At 41.7% G+C, this 21,717-nt stretch overlaps 1 protein-coding gene across 1 annotated transcript in view; it reads right to left on the bottom strand.

Moving 5' to 3' along the window:
• Window positions 1-21,717, bottom strand: part of DNAH10 (dynein axonemal heavy chain 10) — a 121,928-nt gene that overhangs the window by 14,308 nt on the left and 85,903 nt on the right. The window contains exons 51-67 of the mRNA XM_075059969.1: window positions 20,591-20,779; window positions 19,788-19,959; window positions 18,074-18,277; window positions 17,513-17,593; window positions 15,323-15,520; window positions 14,454-14,615; window positions 13,587-13,761; window positions 11,781-11,962; window positions 10,834-10,970; window positions 9,685-9,902; window positions 8,691-8,912; window positions 5,765-5,912; window positions 4,442-4,721; window positions 3,311-3,540; window positions 1,941-2,214; window positions 1,342-1,446; window positions 520-674 (exon numbers count right to left, since the gene is read on the bottom strand). Of these exons, the coding sequence (XP_074916070.1) occupies window positions 520-674; window positions 1,342-1,446; window positions 1,941-2,214; window positions 3,311-3,540; window positions 4,442-4,721; window positions 5,765-5,912; window positions 8,691-8,912; window positions 9,685-9,902; window positions 10,834-10,970; window positions 11,781-11,962; window positions 13,587-13,761; window positions 14,454-14,615; window positions 15,323-15,520; window positions 17,513-17,593; window positions 18,074-18,277; window positions 19,788-19,959; window positions 20,591-20,779 (3,132 nt within the window). The remainder of the gene's footprint in view (window positions 1-519; window positions 675-1,341; window positions 1,447-1,940; window positions 2,215-3,310; window positions 3,541-4,441; window positions 4,722-5,764; window positions 5,913-8,690; window positions 8,913-9,684; window positions 9,903-10,833; window positions 10,971-11,780; window positions 11,963-13,586; window positions 13,762-14,453; window positions 14,616-15,322; window positions 15,521-17,512; window positions 17,594-18,073; window positions 18,278-19,787; window positions 19,960-20,590; window positions 20,780-21,717) is intronic.

Here is a 21,717-nt window from a genome sequence, read left to right as displayed (position 1 = left end):
TTAAATACGATTTAAAAAATGATTAGAGGTGAAATCCTGACTCTGCTGAAGTCAATGGCAAAACTGTCATTGACGTCACTAGGGCCAGGATCTCATGTTAGACATTTAACTGGAAAACAAGACCATCCACAGTTACATAAGAGAAGATGTTTTAAAACATTTAAAACCCTCATGCTTCAAGGCATAAGACAGTCACAAACTGCCTAGGGTCAGGAAGAAAGCTCCCCAGGCGTAGGGGTTATTCCAGATCTGTTCAGTATCAGTTTCTTGAACTTTCCCCAGAAGTATCTAATACTGGCCAGTGTTGGAGACAGACCAGCAGACTAAATGGCTGACTGGTCTGACTACTGCAATTTCCATGTTTCTATGTAGATCATGCAATTACCCCACAAACATCCAGTCAAGGAATTAAAAGGAAAAGCCAGTGACACCTCAAACATTTTTAACAGGTTGACCCATGTTTGAATATTTAATTGGGCGGTGAGGGGGAATAGAAACTAGACTAAGAAAATCACTTACGTCTTTCCATATTTCAGGATTTTTTTCCACGTCATCTGGAAGAGACCCAAACTCCTCAGGAAATAGCTCAGATAGGCGAATTATGTCCTCCCAGCCTTGATCCAAAAGCCAAGCACATGGCTTCTTTCGCATACTCTTCTCCAGGGAAATATTGCCTAGTAACAATTCAGAAAACTAAATAAATATCACTATCATAAAAGGTAGCACAATTACTTTAATTAGTCTGCTGGAGAAACAGTTACTACTTTGCAAGTATTTTTATGCCAAGTTTATATTTTTGCCACTATTTATGCATTTAACTGAAGATGGGCTCTTGGTGTAAAATCCTGACCCTTCTGGAGTCAATGGGAGCTTTGTCACTGACTTTACTGGAGTAAGAATTTCACTGTTGGCCTTTCTGCCATCAAACAAGCTGGAAACAAATGCAAAGGATCACATCCTCTACTGGTGTAAACCAGCCTAGACGTATTGACTGAAACTAAGCGATGCCAATTTACATCAGCTGAGGATCCACTGATCCAGTTACAACAGTGCTATAACCCGTTAAGAGAAGTCAGTAAACTACTACTTTGTCTTTAGTTGACCAGATGCCAGGTATTTTTGTTGAACACCTATTTTAAAACATGCCTTGGGGCTCAGGCTCAGTATGCTCAGTTTTAGGAGCCATATGACTTAGGAGCCCAAGTCCCAAGTAAATGGGACTTGGGTGCTTATGGAAATTTTACTAAGCAGCTAACTCTGATAGTCAAATGTTTGTAGTCAAAATCTCAGTTTTAATTCTAGAAGAGCATGTAGCTACTAGAAGGTATTTTACGTTGTTACCTTTTAAAAAGAAGTCCAGTTCTTCTTGTGGAACTCTACCATCAGCTTGTTCTATCTTGATAGTCATATTAAAGGAAAATAGTAATTTGTGTCTCTCAAACAAGCCTGCAATGAGAACACAATATTCTCATCAGTCTGCTTCTTAAGAATATGGGCCTTGGACAAATTTCAGATCCAGCTCCTGACTCTGATCACCCCGCAAAGTTCAAGGTGGTGAATTTTGGTTCAGCCCACTGTAGAGATTTGAAATCTAGCTTCAGATTCCAAACAGTCTCCCCTCCAAAGCTGAGAGAGGTTGAGATCCATGTTTCTGGTTTGGAACCACTGCTATTTGTAACTGATTGCTTATTAAAAGTAGAAGAACTTCTTAAATGTCAGGGGATGGAATACAGCACTTCTCTGCAGCTCAGCGCAATCTCAACATGAGGGAAGAAGGGGTAGAGAAGGCAGAAGCATTAGCAGTGAATAGTTAATTCAATATTTGTTGAAATACCTTTGACAGCACAAAAATTACATTGCTTTGCACAGCTGACTGAAGGAATTCCCATTACAGTCATTCAAACATACACAATGCCATTTCATTGCTTAATCACACTAACCTGTGCAGCCATAGTTATAGATGTTGAATGTCAATGTATCCATGATATTTTTTAGCCTTTTTGGAAGAATTGAGTTGGGCATGGATTTCCGAAGTGAAAACCCAAACACATCTAAGAAGGAGGCCAAGGAGTATTGATACATGGTGTTGACAAGGGCCATTTCAGACAAAACAAAGAACAAAATGGCACCCCTCTTAGCAGCAGGTCGGTAGCCATCTCGCAGCTTGTCAATGTCCACTGCCGTCTTCTCAGCCAGCTTGAGTTTCTCTGATACCTAGCAAGTGAGAAATGTAGATCCCAGGCAATAATTTTATCTACATATAACTACTACACAGAACTACATGGTTAATGATACGCTGAGCTAAATAATATTGAAACAGCGTTTTGAAATATTATGAACAACTCTTCCAGGATTTAAAAATATATCAATCAGAAAACAAGTATCAGCATTTATAAAAAATCCTATGACCACTGGCAAGTGTGCCATCAAAAGCCAGTTGCTGCCACAGAATCAAGACCAAACAATTCCACATTAAAAAGCTAAAATTTCAAGTAGCCTGTTTTAAAGAAAAAAAATCATATTAGAAAAAATTCTTTTCCCTCTCCGAGAATGCTTTAGTTCAGTTTATTAAGCTTCCAGAATATCTGTTTTACAGTTGGAATATCTGTGTTATAGAGCACTGTATGTTTGTAAGAAATACTGGAAAAGATTTACAAATTTCAGTTAACCCTCAGTTTTAATAAAACCATGCAAAGATTATTTCGGAGTTGGAATAAGATGTTACCATAGATAGATAGAGAGATACATGCATACTCACTTTTTTTTTAACTAAAGGTCCCTATTATAAGGAAGTCTTCTCTGAAGGTAGACTTCCCATTTGGGTGATGGAATAAAATCCTCCCCATGGCACTGAAATATGTCATGATGTTACATCATGAATTCATGCTCCAGGTGAAAAACTTTTGACTCACCACCATCACATCAAGCAAAACATTGTAAAGTGATGCTGTTTCATACGGTCATGATTGACTTTGAGACTTCTGCACATTAAGGTATTTCCTCAGGCAATACCATGCTGCCTGGCCCCATACCTAAAGATAATGTACTTCTGAATATGGATAAACATTCCTGGGTCAGGTGGGCAACTCTGAGCAAGCAAATTGTTAAAGAACTAAGATTTCTGTCTCTGGGCACAAGTGCTAGACCTGTTCATGTATGGAGTTCTCATAGACACCTGCTCACCATGTAACTCTCAGCTGCTTTTCAACTTACAGCCTAACTTAAGGAATAAAGGAGGATGAAACAAATCCCAGAGGAAAGATGGGGATTCCTAGGTAGAACAACGGTGAGATAAGGCTCTAATAGGTACCTCAGTAGCTTTGGCTTTTGTCTCCTCCAGGGTGTGCACCAAGTCCACATTATCCAACATGTTTCCTGTGGAAGTGGCCAATTCCCGGAGGAGAGAGTCTTCCAAATCTTTCAGCAAGTTTTTGTTCTCACTGGTTTCCTGGATGAGATGTTCTCTCTGCTCTTCTAGCTCTCTTCTTTCAAACCCCACAATAACACTGAGCAGCTGATCCTCCAGGCCTTTTAGTGTAACTATGGATGGAAAATGGAGAACCATGTCCTTAGCACAATCTTTCTTAAAACACAAGGTTAGCTTTCATATAGTTCCTTCAGGCTATATGATCTTATATAACTCTGTGCTGAAAAGACAGGTTTAGTTAAGAGCACTGAGTGTTCTTCTTCTATATCGGTTTTTACCTGACACATCTAATAAGCAGCATGTAGTTTAGTTTCCTTTTAGATTAAGCGAGAAGTGGAAAAATTTAACATTAAATCATAGAATCGTACGACTGGAAGGGACCTCAAGAGGTGCTCTAGTCCAGTCCGCTGCCTCAAGGCAGGACTCAGCATTATCAGAGGCTGAATATAAGGGGGAGTATAAACAATATAACATACATTGTAATATTATACATAGTTAACAGGTACTGCCAATTTCACTGCCAGAGAGCCAGGACATTTATGTCTCCTGATGTGATCAGAGGGCTAGCCACTATTTACAGCACTTGTTCTCTGTTTTCTTACTCACTGAGGGCCAAATTTTGACCCCCTTACTGCTACTGAGAAGCAGCTTGCCTCATGAGATGTCAATGGGACTCGTGGAGAAAGGTCTCAGATAACATGAGTAAGGGTGTCAGAATCTGCCTTTCATTCAGGCCATACCTGGATTTGCGGAGGTACACAACCAGCACTTAATCCAGACCAAAAGCAGAGTAACTGCCTGGATTCATTGGTTTCAAGCTGGGCTCACTATCCGCTGGCTGAAAACGCTTGCACTTTACAGTTGAACTCATGCAAATTCATGTGCTATGGTCTCTGATACAAGAGAAAGGATCTCAGCTTTTTGGCGCAATCGCTCATCTAAGCCTAGTTTATGCCCGACGTTTGCACTGCTATGCAGTTAATACTCTGCCCCTAACAACATGCATTCACTCACCTGTATAGTTGATAACCATGGCTTTTCCAAACACCGACGGTGAATATTTAGGGTTAGATAGCTTGGTGTTCAAGTACAATTTGAAGTTATTGTCATAGTCCACCTCCTTATCACCCAGCACGATAAATATTCGCCCCTGGGTAACTTTTATATTCTTTTCTAAGACATTGTCAATCACAGGATCTATGTATTCATCTACGTCATGGAACAAGAAAGGACTCCCATACTTTATGGCCATTTCTAGTTGTTTAAGGAAATCCGGGTCATTAAAGGAAGCCATCTGAAAGAGAACAGAAAAATGGAAAGATTTGGAAACAGTTAATATTGAATTCACTGAATATTTCTATTTTACAATAATTGCCAGTATTCATTAAGCTTGCTGTTTGTCTATGCATCTCTGCCTTTCATCCTACAGATGATATAACCCAGATTGGGAAAGACCAAAGAAAGCACATTCTTGATTCTGAGCCACTGAGAAAAACTGTCCACTTAGAAAACAATTCTTTCCTGCTGCAACTGCACCCCATGTGGCCTAAACTTTTGTCTAGCCTGTTCCTGCAAGCACTGGGGCTTTATGTGAGACGCAAGTCATGCACCTTGCAGCATGAGTAATGAGGCAAGCCCAGAGTTCAAGCAAGTTTGCAGGTGCCATGCAGGAATAGCATCACATTGTTGGGTATCCACCAGAACTTAGGTAGGGGTACAGATGGCTAGGCAATGGAGCAAGGAGGGGAAAACAGTGGTTTTGAATGAGCTTAGAGGACTGGAACAGTGAGGGAATTAAGGATCATGGAGGGTCATGTTCCGAGGGGATTAAGACTAAATAGTTCTTAGATACAACAGCATTTCACCTCCCCAAACAGACACCTCTTCCAGATGAACTCCTGAATTTTTGACAACATGCTTTATCACTGAAGAAGAGGGGTCTTGGTGGCATCTGCCTATGGTCTCCCAAGGTCACACAGTACTAAAAGAGACAGAAGCATGATGTAAGCTGTTGCTCCCCTGCTGAGGGAAGAAAGAAACTGGAGCCCAGCATTCTTTGTTCCCAAAACTGGAGGTCTCTGACATGGCAGCTTGGCTTTTGGTGTTTCAAATATCCTGCCTCAGTCCTCCACAGGCTGGATGCAGGGCAGGGTCACTATCCATTTGGATAATTGACTTTATTTTTAGCTGCTTAATGGAACAGCACTTCCATCCTATTGAGGTTCAACCATCACGACTGTCAATTTCCACTAGTAACTGATGGCTTGCTCAAGTGGCAGATATTTAGGCATCTTTCAAAACAATAAATATCAAAATAAAATGAAAATTTAGCTTCACCCTCAGATTATTTTTTTCTTCTTTTCTTCTGATCCAATTTAATGCCTGCTGCTGGGGGTCTATGCACAAAGGGAATCGGCTAGCACGTGTTGTCAGAATGCCATTCTGCACAGAGAGCTCATCTGGAGGCAAACCTTGGGAGCCCCACCTGGGGAGGAAACAGAGTAAAGATTCCTGTGTGTTTTATTCTTTATGGTACAGCAGTGTGCTTCACTTACGGGTAAAACTGCCATTCTACTGAGCAGTCTGTTAACAACACCCCAGAACATACAGTGTATTAGCTTGTGAGCTGAGGCATGTCTGCATGGCAAAAACAACCTCCCAGCAGCGAGTCAGAGCCTGGGTCTACAGAAGTGCACTACAGTGCTGAAAATAGCCATGCAGACATTTGGGCTCAGGCTCTGAAGCCCAGGGAGGGGAGTGGGTTTCAGAGCCCAAGCTCCAGCCCGAGCCCAAATATCTGCTCAGCTATTTTTAGTGCCACAGTGTGAGCCTGGGTCTGTAGACACGGTCTCTGCAACTTGCTGCCATGGGCTCTCTTTTTGCCATGTAGACAGAACAATAGACTCCCAAGGGAAACAACTAAAACTTCATTGAGTTACTTATAATTAGCCTGGCTAAAGGACTAATTAATGTACCGTGGTGAATAATCCTGCACTAGCTGGAAAAATGGTCTAATTGAAACAGGGCCTGGCCCAAATCCACTGAAGTCAATGAAAGGACTCCCACTGGGCTTTGCATCCCACTCATAGTGTGGCTCTACTTTGTGAAACAAATTTTTCAATGGCATCATGTAGTACCAGCTATACTGAATGCTACAGATGTGCAAAGTACAATGATTTATTAGAATCCAGGTGCTCAGTTCAGAAGAAGAAAGCTGTTTTGTCTCACTGCCAGCCTTGGGATCTGAAAATTCTTCCTGGGATGTTTGTGCATCACAAATATAAGCAGAGTCAGGACGGGCTCTACCCTGATATCTGGTGGTGAATTATGGGGATTGTGGAAAGAATTTCAGGGAGTGCGGACAGGAATTTCAGGTATTTGCATTGGCACACCCACCTCACCTAGCATAGCCCATGGCAGCCTGGGATGGTTATTTTGACAGGTCTGGGATCCCCAATTTCTTTGTTATTGGGGCAAGAAGAATAACGTGTTGTCACCCTGATTTTGTGAATGAGGAACTATGAGACTGCTTTATGACAGAAATGACTCAATGACTCAGTTAAGAAGCACTTGCTAGACAAGGGACATGGGTTCCAAACCCCTCCCCTGCTCCCGTGAATAGCGAGAGGTTGGGGACTGGTGTGAGTAATTGATGGTATGGGCTCCCTTTGGAGGGCCTGGAAGACCAGTTGCACAGTCTCTCTTCACTGTTAAAGAGTAGAGCTAATTTTGATTCCATTAGGAGTCTATCTAAAGGCTGCTGAGCTGAATTCATGTTGGGCCAATGGTGCACCAGCACTGGGGCTCCTCTACTACAAGCTGAAACTGCTAAGAGCTGAAATCACTAAAAGATCTGAGCTGAGATCACTGAGTGCTGTATTAACTAGTGGGGGAGCTTGAAAATCTATTGCTAAGCAGCTGGCAGAGCAGAGCAGTTTGCAGCATGTTGGAGCAGCCCATGGAACAGTGAGCAGAGTGGAGCAGTTTGCGGGGACGGCTGGAGTGGCTTGCGGGTTGGCTGGAGGAGCGGCACAGCTGGTGTAGTGGAGCTGGTTGTGGTGAAGGCTGCAGCAGAACTCCACGGAGAGGCGGAGCAGTTGGCCTGGCCCACGTAAGGTGCCCTTAACACCTGTGTGGCCCACCACCTGTGTGCCCCTCCCCCATTCCACCCAGGCTGGGGGGGTAAAACTCTGCAGATAAACTTTTGAACTTGGGGTGGCACTGACCAGAGACTTTTGGTTGTTTGGACTTTGGGGTGATTGGACTTAAGACCCTAAGGGGGAAAGGACATTGCCAAATGTACTTGGAGGTGGGTTTTTGCTTATGGTTTGTGTTATAATCCTGTTTGTGGTGTTTCTCCAATGTGATGCTGCATTGTTTCCCTCCTTTATTAAAAGGATTTTCCTACACTCAGACTCCGTGCTTGCGAGAGGGGAAGTATTGCCTCCTAGAGGCACCCGGAGGAGCGGTATGTAAGTGTCCCAGGTCACGGGTGGGGGCTCAAGCCGGTTATGCATTGTGTTATTGAAACAGAACCCCTGGATACAGAACCCAGCCCTTGTTGCTGCCAACTCAGAGGGGCAGAAGGGTTACACAAATAATAAAGATTATACTCTACAAAGTCAGCCATTGCTAACCCCAATAAAAGCCAACATTCTGACCTCTCTTACACTTAGCTATCCAATCTCTATCAGGTATTTCTAGAGCCCAATCATGGTATAGGACTTAGCAGCCTTCAACTGGTAGCTAAGGGGAACAGAGAGCAGGAACAGAGCTCCAGACTGGAACTTAGTTAAAAATTCTGTTGATCAGTGTGAACATAATACAGTATATTTAGTATTGGAGAGGGGTCAAGATTAGATAATAGCTGTATTGGTTATGCTTGGCTAACAGGAATAAAAAGTAGTTCAAATTTAATTTTGTCATTGGAGTAAGCAGACAGGACGCCAAATACACGGGGGAAGATCTCTTTGCAGGGCACTTTGAGATTCTCGGATGAAAAAGACTATAAAATTATTATTCTCTATTGAGAAAGATGATCCTGTTTTCAAATAGTCAATTTTCAGAGGCGATTGTATGCTGACGTCTTTTTTCTGATTTCCGTGATTCAGTGCACAAACAGACATAGGCCAAACCCAACCCCTTCGAAACCCAACAATCTCCAATCTTGGATCCAGATTCAGATCCAAACTGTGTGACTCCCACCCTTCTCTACACCAGTAGCAGCTCGGCTGCTTTTTTAAAGCTCAGTGATTTCACATACCTGCTAATCTCTACATCATCAGTCAGGAGGTTCTCCAATCTAAAAGGCTGGCTGAGAGGAATCTCTCGTGATTGGATATCTTCTTGCCACTCATGGTAGATCATCTCATTACGGAACTCCCAATTGAACGCCCCTTCATAGCTCAGAAAAGCAGCGCAAAGTAGACAGTCGCCTAGGAGCTTCACTTTTCGCATTTTTAACTCCTCTAAGTCATTTGTCCATCTGATAGAAAAATGAATGAATTCTGGGTCAGTTTGAGATCCTTTCTGCAGCAGGGGTCAGAGAACTCCATTTTGTGTAGAATAGCTGCAGCATTTCTAAACTGTGCATGTTTTAACTTCAGGTTGTGAAGAGCCCCAAACCTACAATCAACCACCTTATCACAGCAGTAATGGCAGCAGAAAGTTCAATCTGACCTGGAACCTCCTTCCTTTTAATCTAAAACAAGTGGATTTGCATCATGCCTTTAAACAGTACTTAAGTGCAGCTACATTTTGCTTTTTTCTTTTCAGTTTAAAAGATTAACTGTGCATCTCAAGTATGCCCAGTAAAGACTTCTGGATTGAAAAAAAATCATATTCATTATTTTTCAATAGCCAAAGTATGTTAGTTGCTTCACAGAAACAAACAAAACACACAGGGTGTAAGTTTCAAAAGCACCAAGGGAGGCGGTGGAATCTTCATCTTTAAAAGCTTTTAAGGCCCAGCTTGGCAAAGCCCTGGCTGGGACGATTTAGTTGGCATTGGTCCTGCTCTGAGCAGGGGGTTGGACTAGATGACCTCCTGAGGGCTCTTCCAATCCTAATCTTCTATGATTCTAATTCCCATTTTTCAAATGTGACTTTCATTAAAACTTAGGCTCCTAAGTGCCGAAGTCGCTGCTGAAAACGGGACAAACTCCTACATCACTTAGGTCCTTTTGAAAATTTTATGCATGGTCTCTAAATTTACATTTCAATACAAAAAAAATCTCTCTTCTGGCACTAGACTTAACCTTATATTTTCAGATCCCAAGCCAGAGATGAGCTTGTCAGCAGCAATAAGTCTCCTTTCCATGATCTCTGCTTCTTCTTGTAACTGTTGTTTTTCCCTTATTGCAGCTTCATACTTGTCTCCCAAAGCTTTGAGCTCCCTCTGAATAGTCGCCAGCTCAGTCTGTATCTTTTCCAGATCACGTTTACTTAAGTAGTAGTTCCGTTCCAATCTAGCCACCTACATTATGAACGACATCGTGTGTCATGTCAGAGGAAAGAGTGTTATTTTTTGGTGCAAAATCATTGGTTTTCAGCCTTCAATTAGCTAGTTCATATATGTTTCAGACAATCTGGTAATAAATAGTATAAGAAGAAAAAATAGGCACTGTTTTTCACCCAACTCCTCTCACCCCATACATGGATAATATCGTCTGATTCTGCAGTCCTGACACAGACAAACCGCTTAGCCCTGATCTAGCCAGGTACGTAAGCACATAACCAGTCTCACTGAGAGTACTGGCTGTCTAAGGAAAAAGGGATTAGGGCCTAAAAAAACATTTAGAGCCAGGACTTGACAAATGCACTTGCCCACTGGCAAGTGGCAAGCAGAAAAACCTTCCTTGGTGACCAGAGATGTTTCCTAGTAGTATTGGTAGGACTTACACTTTCATTTTATAAAAGAATTACATTGCTAGCCCTTTTTAAACAGGCCATAAAAATGTTTCCTGCTAAAACCAGAGAAATGGATTCGACATACCACTGAGTCCCTCTGTGCCCAAATGCCATGCATATTATTTTAAGTGAGTTTCTGGTAGGCACCTATAACTTTCATCCCCATTTCCCGCCTCTCCCCAATATCACATTACAAAACTCTTCCTTTTACTTCATGCTTTAATGCAAATAGAAACTGATATCACAGCCCTATAATACAATTAAAACAGCAGCTTGCAAATGAAAGCTTGGCTCTGTAAAGCGCTTTGAGGTCTGCTGAGGAAAAACACTATATAAGAGGTAGGGATTATTATTACAGTGGTTCGAGCAAACACCACTTTCATGGTTGTTAACACTTTGACGAGGAGAAACACTGCAGTACATAGAATTGCCAAGTGTTATTTTTGTGGCAACAAATACTCTTCATAGTCCTTTATGGTCATATTTTCACAGTGTACCTTTTCTCTCTTCGGCCTGATTTCCTTAGCTACGTCACAGTAGCTCATTACTGCATCGACAAATTTTAACATGCCCAATCCTGCTCTGCTAACAGCTTCCATTTCTTCAAATGTCGTGTTAAGGTTCTTTAACAGAGCTAAAGGTTAACACACAAAAACACTGCAAGTCAGTTTAATCACGATGCATAAATCACAAGAGCAACAGCTTTCCTTGTCAATCAGATCTCAACTAGCTCTCTAGTTCTGTGGTATGTACTGGAACAAGGATGTGACAGTATAAGGTTATGCTGCTGGACAATAATAAAACAAGCAAGATATTCTCAGCTATTCAAGGACTTTAGACCAGATGGCTCCAAGGGAAGCTGAGTGAGATCAGCACTTTGCAGGGATTCCTCAGCATTTCTCAGGATCCAGCCCTTTGCTGGCTAGGTGGCAGTCAAAGGACCAAATTCTCCTCTCACTGCTCAGAGTAACTCCAGTGTAGTTACACTGGATTTACACTGGTGTAAGCATGAGCAGAATTTGGTCCGATTAGTCTGAGTTGCAGCCCACTGCCTTTCCATGACACACTTGTGTTGTATCTTTAACATTCATTGTGAAGCTTATGTGACAATTATACTTTCAAAGAAGCTAAAAAAGAAACACAGGCCCTGCTCAACTGTTCAGTTTATGTCTAACCGCCTCTAAGCAAAAGTCACAAAAGATTACAATGCAAGTTAGGGCATAACCCTGTGCAGAGAGCAAGCACAGGGCCTTTGTACCAGGAAAGTCCTGGTTAAGCCAACAGTGCAAAGCAAGTTGGGCAGAGCCCTCACGTTTGCCCTCGGCACTAGGGTGAATTTCACCCAAAGAGAAGACAGCATCCAGCACAGCAGCTAACATCTGAAATATTCATAAAACTCTACATTCAATTCCAAGTGCCTGATTCATTCAGCTGAACAATTTACCTCGGACAGATTTAACTTGGGTCTGAGTAATTCCATCAAAATCTATCTCCATTAGGGATCGCAGGAAATTTGGGTCAGACATCATTCCTTTGGCTATCTTCCAGTTTAATTCTTTGTATCCTCTCATTATGAGGATACATTCACAAACAGTCTGCACCTGTTTAGGGGGCTTAGCAAAGGATCTAGAAAATAAACATGGGGAAGGGAAAGAGACAAAGTACATGATGCTATAAATACATCACTCTTGTTGGAAGAGCTTTTTTCCCAACCAATGGTATTTAGTTCAGGGGGAGCTGTAATACAGCAATTCCCCAAGATACCTCCTCATCCAAGTGAGAAATACAATCCAATCAAATAAGGAAAGATTTATAAACAGAGGGCTAAAAACTAATATTACATTCATACAACAACATCTTCAAGGTTTCTAAAGGAGTTCAACCATCAGAGAAATAAAACCCTTAACCATGTTTTTACTGGAGCTTAAAGCTGCATCAGCCTGCAGTAACAGTGGCAGCAGCCATACTGAGCTGGTTTTGGAAATAATCCTCAGGATGCTTGGCTAAACTAGTGTGATCTATTAGGGGAACAAAGGAGATTTTAGGACAGAAAGGAAAGAGAAACCCATCAAAGTCTGATACTCTGATCTTTCCTTTGAATTGGCAGTTTTAGCCCATCATACAATATTTTCTTCTGGATACTCATCTATCTCCTGTTTAAAGGTCTTTCTCATACTAGGAGTATTAAATGTAAGCATGCTTTCCTATTCAACGTTATTTAAGAACTGTGAGGGATGACAGGCCAGGCAGCATCAGGCCACACCCAGCAGCTCACTGAAACAAGCAGAGAAAAGGAACCAGTGAGTGTTAACTTGCAGAGGGCTCCACCCCTGAAGTTCCCAACTAAGGGAACCATCCTGCACCCCTAATTGGCTGAGGAGCTCTATATAAACCAGGAAGAAACAAGAAGTTATCTGAGAAACCCCTGGCTGGCTGCTACTATGGGACCCCTCCTGCTTGACTGACTCCTGAGCCCTGCATTCCTGCCTACTCCAGGCCTGGTGGAATGCAGTGGGGTGTAACTACAGCCAGATGCTCCATTGGTGTAAATCAGCATAGCTCCATTAAATGGAAGAGGAAGGGCAAGTTGCCCATTGCAAGGGGAACAGGGAAGAAGAGTGTCTAGAGGTCTAGTGGGACGAGGATGCTCAAGAAGTGTGGTAGGGACTGGAAGAGTCTGAAGGGAGCAGAAATGACAGAATTTTGAGGGAAGCTGAAGTTTGGGTATAGCTTTAAAGCCACCTTTACCAGAGCTATTATTAAAACACAAAAAGAAGGTATATAACGAGAGAAATACACATTCATACCATCAAACATCTTTGAAACACAAGTGCTGTGTATCCCACATGTAGTGTAGAATAAAATCACCACCCCAGAGTGAAAGGGCTAGGATGGCTACTGCTTGAATGTCCCCCACAGACACCTCAGTAGTATTCAGGACAGCAGAAATGTATTACAGAATAATTAGAAAGACACCAAATATTATATTGCTTTCCTGGAAGGAAGCACAGGCCTGTGGTTGACCCACAGGACTTGGAGATCCCCACGCTCTTCCTCAGACTCCCTATGAGACCCTGACCTCTCTATCCTCAATCCCCACATCTGTCTAATAGGAATGATCATGCTTTCTTACATCACAGGGGTGTGTGAGACTTAGGATGCTAGTGCTTGTCAGGTACTTAGATTACAGCAAAGGCCCATGGACATGAATTTGTAAGCATTTATGCTATTACAAATCAGAATTAATCACCTAATCTCTGTGACATCAGACTTGTCAAGCTTCTGCAGCTCCAGTTTAGCAGCTTCTAAAATAGGCATGGCCTCAGCCAGGGACGTCTCAGCATCCTTCTTTTCCACAGCAATGACCTTATTCTGTTCTTCTATCTCCACTGCTTTTTCTTCAGCCAATTTTTTCTTCTCCTCAGCTAAAAAGTGCGAAAGGCAGTATATAGTAAATGGCTTACTAAGATTTGTATCTAGCTAACAAACCAGTGAAAGTGCACATGCCCTAAAATCAGAAACTACCACTATGTCTAGATCACTATTAACTCATCTGGTGCTAGGTCACTGCTATTCACAGTCCTCTTCCCATTACATATAAGTTCTGGAATGCTAAGAACAACAGAACACGGTCTCCTTTTCACTTTCTTCTTCCTGTTTGTGTCTCCTCTTTCAGAGGGGAAATACCTCACAAATCCCCTTCTGATCCCCGGCACATTCACTCCCATTGCCTTCCCACATCCTGCCATGCCTTCGGCTCACAAAACTCCCCTTGCTGCTGCTGTCTTCCCTCATAACTTGCTCCCCAACAGTTTGGGATGGGATGTGAGGAAGAACACTGTATTTACTTGAAACTGCAATGGAAGTTAATATGGGCAGACTGCAATTGTACAGGTTGGAATTTGATCAAAAAACAAAGGTCAACAGTCCTACTCTTGTGCTAAGTACTATATGACCATTAATGATACCATGGTGGGACCTTAGGTCAGTACAGACAGAACAAGAGTACCACCTACTGAGTCATCAAGACCTGCGTTCTTTAAGAATTTCCCAGCCTAATACTGACCTGGCCCAACCCAGCTTAGCTTGTGGGACGACAGGCGTTTTAACTACTTGCCTATTGCTGTGTTGGTTGCTATCTCTTGTAACAAGGCCTCACAGGCAGCTGATTTTTCAGCTAAAACAATCTTCTGCTCTGCAAGTTTCTCATTTAGCTCATCCAGCTGAACAGTAGCTTCCTTCAGTTTAGCTAATCCTCCTTCCAGACGTTTGCATTGTGCTTAGTGAAAAAGAGGGAGAAATATTAGTGATTGATGGAGCTATCATACAGTGACAGACACCATTATTTAAAATGTGTCCTGTTCTGTAGGCAAAGAAATCAGTCCTTTTCTTAAAACTGCAGCAGGCCTCCCTCACTTTTTTGCAGGGTCACAAGTTATTATGGAGCTCCAAAGAACCCAGGCTCCTTGGTCAGTCCTCTTGTTGAGAGTGTAAAATGGTACGGAGTCCCACAAGAGAGTTTCCCCCTGAACATCAGCTCAGGAGTTGCAGAACTTGGCTGAACCATGTAGCCTCGTCTCCTGTGGCACATTTTCTGTGCTTCTGCAGAAGACCAGCTCTTACTGTATGTCAATCACATTTCAATGCACTAGGCACATTTCAGTATCAATCAATCAGAATACAGCTACCTATTCCAAGAGGAACAAAGCACGTGTCACTCAGGCATCTCTATGAAACCCTGAGCTGAGTCTGAGATACCAAGTTCAAATCCATATCTAGACTCTCCCAAAGCTCAGGGATGTTTGGACAGGAGGTTCAGGCTTGGGTCCAGATAAAGAAAAAGTGTCACTCAGGGAAAAGCCCATTATTCAGGTAACATTCATTTGGGTTGTATTTATTTGATTGCTTTTGCACAGATTTGCCGAGCAAAATGAGTCTGTTTAAAACATTTCAATCACATGCAGTCTTTTAAAGAGAAAACCTTACCTAAAATGAACTGATTTTTCTCTTCCAGCAATTTTGAGTAAGTATTAATGAAATCAAGATAATTCTTTGGTGTAACATAGTTGCTGCGTCTCAGCTTTTGTAGAAATTTTTTACTGAAATTCCCTACAGATTCGTGCACCATGACAATGTGCTCAATCACAAACTCTGTGTGCTCTGCCGGGATCAGTGGATTTTCCCCTGAAAAAAGGATATGAAAAATAAAACATCTCAAAGCCATTTAAAAGGATGCTAAGTTTCATTTATCCCCATTTTACAGCTAGGGAAACTAAGGCACAGAGAAGTTAAATGACTTGCCCCAAGACAAAGAAAAGTCAGTGGCAGAGTTAAGAATAGAACCCAGGAATCCTAACAGCTGGTCTGCTCAGAGCACTAAACCATACTGCCTCTAGGCTTGGGAGTGCTCTTTTAACTTTACCAGCATATTTTAAAACTGTTCTTTCCCTGCACACCCCCACACCCTTTGAAGAAGGCCGCAAATTTGAGTTTTGTGGGGGGTCTGAGATATAAGCACCCACTGTCAGATTGAGTTCAGGTATTTGCACTATAGTACAATGCACTATTTTCCAGCCATCAATTCTTTTCTAGCCTAACTCAACTCACTATCTAAATAACAAAGGACAAGAAGTTGTAGATGTGAGAATGTAAGATTAGAGCAAATAGTCCACTGCAGTTCAAGCCCAACATAACCAGATCTGCAGAGGTTTAAAAACCAGGGTCTGTGCAAGTTTAAGACTCAAACACTTCTTATGGCCCCCCTATAGGAAGCTGGAATTACTTGTTTAGATACATCAGACCTTTGATGTCTACCATCTTAGCAGCAAGGAGGGAATGAGAGTGATACTGTTTCATAACTAAAGCTCCCAAGTCCTTTTCTAGTCTCTTTGCAGCCAGCTCCTGTAATCCCTTGTGCATCTGTTACTTTTTACTGCCTGTAGGTGGGATTTTCAGAAGGGCTTAAGTGCCTCTAGAGAGCAAGTCCGGGATCCATGCTTCTCAAAACCCCATCCTCAACCTCTAAACCACATTCATTTAAGAACCCTGAAAGGGATCTGTCTTGAAGTGAAAACCTGCTCGTTGGTACTGAACCTTGTGCAGAGGACTGCAAACATCCTGCTAATGTTCGTGAGGATGCTTTATTTCACTTACCAAGCCAGAAGATGATCTAACTTCTTGGAAATGCAGACCTGTTAGCTTTGTTGTTTCAATTTGAATTTTAGCAAACTTAAAAATATATTTGGGGAAGCGACATATTAAAAAAACCTAGAGTCTGAGAAGGGAGGATTTCACACCTGTCAGGATTTATACAGTCTGAGCAACTGTAAGCAGCTAACGCTCAGCTCAGACACCTGTGCTTTTATGAGTCAACAGTGTGCCCTTGTTGCCAAGAAGGCGAATGGCATTTTGGGCTGTATAAGTAGGAACATTGCCAACAGATCGAGGGACGTGATCGCGCCCCTCTATTCAGCATTGGTGAGGCCTCATCTGGAGTACTGTGTCCAGCTTTGGGCCCCACACTACAAGAAGGATGTGAAAAAATTTGAAAGAGTCCAGCGAAGGGCAACAAAAATGATCAGAAGGCTAGAGCACATGATTTATAAGGAGAGGCTGAGGGAACTGGGATTATTTAGTCTGCAGAAGATAAGAATAAGGGGGATCTGATAGCTGCTTTCAACTACCTGAAAGGGGGTTCCAAAGAGGATGGATTTAGACTGTTCTCAGTGGTACCAGATGATGGAACAAGGAGTAATAGTCTCAAGTTGCAGTGAGGGAGATTTAGGTTTAGGGAAAACTTTTTCAGTGGGAGGGTGGTGAAGCACAGGAATGGGTTATCTAGGAGGGTGGTGGAATCTCCTTCCTTAGAGGTTTTTAAGGTCAGGCTTGACAAAGCCCTGGCTGGGATGATTTAGTTGGGGATTGGTCCTGCTTTGAGCAGGGGGTTGGACTAGATGACCTCCTGAGAGCCCTTCCAACTCTGATATTCTATGATATCTCAGTAACCATTTTTGAATGTTTTTTTAGTTGTTACACCGTTAGTTTAGACCCAAGAAGCATCCTTAGCGTAAGAGCAAATAAAGAGCCTTACAATATCTTAAAGTAAGGAGTGTGTTTCTTGATACCACTGGATACACCATGAGTTTGAAGGTTAAAAATCCCTGACATTTTACTTACCTAAAAAGCACTTGGCAACTGCGTACAAGGCTTGTGGGGGCCAGGGCAAGAACCAGTCAATACCAGTATTGTTGACAAGACCTTAAAACAAATGAATATTGTCACTAAAACAATCCAATCCAAGCCCACCCTTCCCTTCTTCTAGCTCAGTGCATTGTTCTTTAGTACAAGATGCAATAAAACTTCTCTTATTTTCACAGCCACTCACAAGCCCACTTTTCTCTGCAAATACCAAACCATAGGATGGAGACAATTCGAGAGTTACTGTACATTCCTTGCTCAAATAAGTTAATTAACTGATTGTTAACTGTCTGACCCAAATATAAACTGACCTTGTAACTGTCAATCAATAATCTCCACTTATGTGTGGTAAGTAACTGTGCAAGTTCTTAATAATGAAATGCACTATAGTGTATGTTTGCACTGATGCAGTTTAACTGCGTGTTTGTCAGATATCTGCACACACCCACTAGAGAACTTGTACATAAAAGACAACTGCAGACCTGCATCCCACAGGTACACAGGGGCTAAACACTAAAGTGTTAGATTTAATATACAGACCTGGGAAATTTCTGCAACGTGTTCTCAGGGTATCACCAACTGGTGACATCCCAAGCACAATGTGAAGGTTGTTTGCACTCTTATTTACAAAATACTGCCAGACACTTTCTTTAGCAGGTCCAATTCCAGCTTTAATAGCTTCATCTCCAGTCTGACTGAGTATGGAGTCTTTTTCATCGTCTGGAAAAAGTGCTGGTACAATTCCTATCACATAAAGACAGAGGAGTCACAGAAAGTTGTTAGTATGGCAAAGAGGCAGCAGGGAGTAGGGAATGAGCATGGGCCCAGAAGTCAGGAAATTCCTGACTTCTAAAATTGGCTCAGCAAAAATTACTCTTAATAGCTCTGGACAAATCACTTAATTAACCTCTCTGTGTTTCAGCCTCCCTATCGAGAAAATGGGGGCAATAATCATGGTACCTTCACATCTTACAAGGGTCTTGTGAGGAATAATTACTTCATTTTTAAAAGCAGCAGAGAATCCTGTGGCACCTTATAGACTAACAGACGTTTTGGAGCGTGAGCTTTCATGGGTGAATACCCACTTCGTCAGACGCAGGTAGTGGAAATTTCCATAAGCCCACTTTTTGCTCTATGACTACTGGGGTGTTACTGGGCCACTTCTCCTTGAATTGTCCCTTAGAATATGTGCTAACTAGTTATGCTAACATACCTGTTTGATCTTGTATGTAGCTGTCACACTTAGAATCTTTTCCAGACCTGAAGAAAACCTCAGTGGAGCTCCAAAACTTGTCTCTCCCACCTCTCACCAACAGAAGTTGGTTCAATAGAAGATATTACCTCCCCTACCTTGTCTCTCTGATATCCTGGGACCAACATGGCTATAACACCATTAAAATGCATGCTGCATCAGATTTATACATAAAATGTACCTAGTGAATATAATAATCAATCCCCATTTTAACTATCACAAACAAATGGCTACTCTATGTATTTAACAGCTGATACAGACAGACATCAGGACAGAGTTAAACAAACAAACAGACAGACAGACAGGCAGACACACACACACACACACACACACACGAGAGACAAAGAAAGAGGACACAAGGAAGAGAGTAGGTGTGATCTTTGTAATAGAGATTCTCAAACTGGGGGCTGTGGAGCACTGGTGGTTCACAGAGCACTTAGTGGTGGTCTATGGAGAGAGGATAGTCACATGGTGTTTTCTCCTTCTCATTTTAGCTGCTAAATGCATTAAAATAAGCTAAAAATACATCTTAAGATGTACTTTTCCATGCAAGCTCTTGCTGTAGTTTCCATGTGGATATTATTCAATTGCCAGTGAGAGGGGACGTGTCCCTCTGGATTGTGAATGAGATCAAAGAAGTCCATGAGACAATCTCTATTAAGATATAGTCCACATTAGGAAACAGTTTGAGAATTCTGGGTCAAGCATCATGGCCAGGGCAAAATAACCATTCTAGCCCACTAAACCTACCCAGGCATATGTATATGGCCATGTGGGGATGCAGAAAAGCTATAACCAAAGCCAAGGTTATTTCAGGCAATATTTAAAGAAACAGTGTTTTTGCCCTCAGACTGAAACATGAACTCCAGCATCAGAGGACACAGTATGAATAGGAAACATTCATATTTAAAAGCTACATTTGTTTGGTGGCTCGAGCAAAGGTCCATTTTTGATTGTGCACTGCAAGTATTTACAGATTGCAATCAATCTTCCTGCCATCACCTGAAGTTAACATATTGTTGATGAGTTCCAGAAAACCTTCTTCTGCCACATGAGCATCTGTAAACAGGAAAACCATCGACTTGTTCTCAATACCAAGCTTTATATACAATGTTTTTAAGTCTTCACGGAAATTATTTTCACCATATCCTCGACTCAGAACAATTTCAAACACCTAATAATGCAACATAGAAACACACTTGAAAGACACAGAATATTGTAGAGATAGGCCAACAACATGATTTTGAATCTGGAACTCAACTTCCGCAGGGTTCTGATTTGGTCCTATAACTGGTAAACATATAATGTGAAAGTAAAATGGTGAAAAAATATTTCCTGCTCTGTATTCTCTTTAAAGTATTCCATTCCCACAATCCTCCAGGCTTGGAATCTCAAAATCATTTGGACGTCTCCCTCTCCTTTGTTTCCGCGCCATCTTATTTAGATGTTTGTACATCACTGGGCACAATAAGGCACAATGAGGCTAGTAGTAGTTAAAGGCTACTGATTTTTCACTTAGATCTCCAAAACCCACCCTGTATTCTCTGCTCCCAACCAGACCTCATAAACTTCCATGCCAAATCACTGTAACCTCCTATCTCCAGCCTCCGAATGCTCACCTCACCCCTTTCAATCTCTCCAGAGAGCAGCTATTACCCTGATTTTGATTTCACTCATTTTCCCTCATTGTCTGCATCAGGCTTAATTTCTGTGACCTCCCCCTTCAATGCTCTACTCATTTTAGGGACCACCCACCATTCTTCTGTCCTCAACCCCTTTCAGTGAAAATGTGCAATCCCACCGACCTCACATCCAGCTGTATATGCAGCCAGTCTTGCCAGGGACTGTTTTCCTGAGCCTCCCACTCCTACGAGCAGGGCATGGCCTCGATCCATCCGTATAATGCGATGCACGCGGGTTAAATGCTCCAAAGCATCATCAAAAAGCACCAGATTCATTTTCGTATTAACTTCATTGTACTCTTCAAGAATCTCCTTTAAAGCCAATTTGTTAGACAGTTAACAAAAGAAATGGGAAATGCTGAAAAGGTTAATAAACAAACAAAATGTAATAATTTATTCAGAAGCATTATTACACAAAAGGACATTAAGAAAAAATAGATTATCAGAAAGATTTTAGCATTTGGGATTTCTTCAGCTCATGGAATAGATAGACTGTCACTGATTTCTACTATTTCATACCCAAACCTACTGCCAATGGAAACTATATGTGCATAACAAGGGGCGAATAGGCTCCTTAATGGTTCCAAACAAGTTTACTTCACACAAGAACAAACAAAAGCCTGCACTGGAATATTATGAAAAACGGGCACTATTTATTTACTTTGGAAATGTTTCAATCTCGTGGACAAATCTGTTTAAAATCTAATCCAAAATTGAGTTAAACTGAATTATCTACACCTGCCCTTAAATCCTCCTACCAATTTTTCTTGCTTTACAATCAGTATTTTCCTATTTGTAAAATGATTTTCTCTCTCCTTTTGCTATGTGAAAGACTCAAACAGCAAGAAAACTACAACTCAGTAAGGAAAGAGTGAAAATGACTATATGCAAAGCACGCTCACATGCACAAAGTAAAGAAACTGATAAAATAGGGGGAAAAGCTTTTTGGTCTCTAATCCTTTTCAGTTTGAGTGCTCTCAGCTGTTATTAGTCACAAAAGGGGGGAAAATTCAGACTGAAATGTGACTTTTCTGTGACAGCACCCCTTAAAAAAAACCAACCCAACTTATGTTTATAAAACTTGAATTACATACGGCATGTGAGCCCAGAATGTCTCCAACTTAAGTTTTAGTTAAATGTCAGAAAGCATGCAGATTAAATGAAGTGAATACTACTTTTTTGTAGCTTTTAGTTCAGAAAATTGTCGAAGCCTGACTGTAGCACAGGTGGCATGGAATCATAGAAATGCA

This window comes from Chelonoidis abingdonii, chromosome 22, assembly GCF_003597395.2.
Source record: "Chelonoidis abingdonii isolate Lonesome George chromosome 22, CheloAbing_2.0, whole genome shotgun sequence".
NCBI lineage: Eukaryota > Metazoa > Chordata > Testudines > Testudinidae > Chelonoidis > Chelonoidis abingdonii.
The sequence above is the reverse complement of the archived record's forward strand: the minus strand, read 5'-3'. Positions and strand labels throughout refer to the sequence as shown.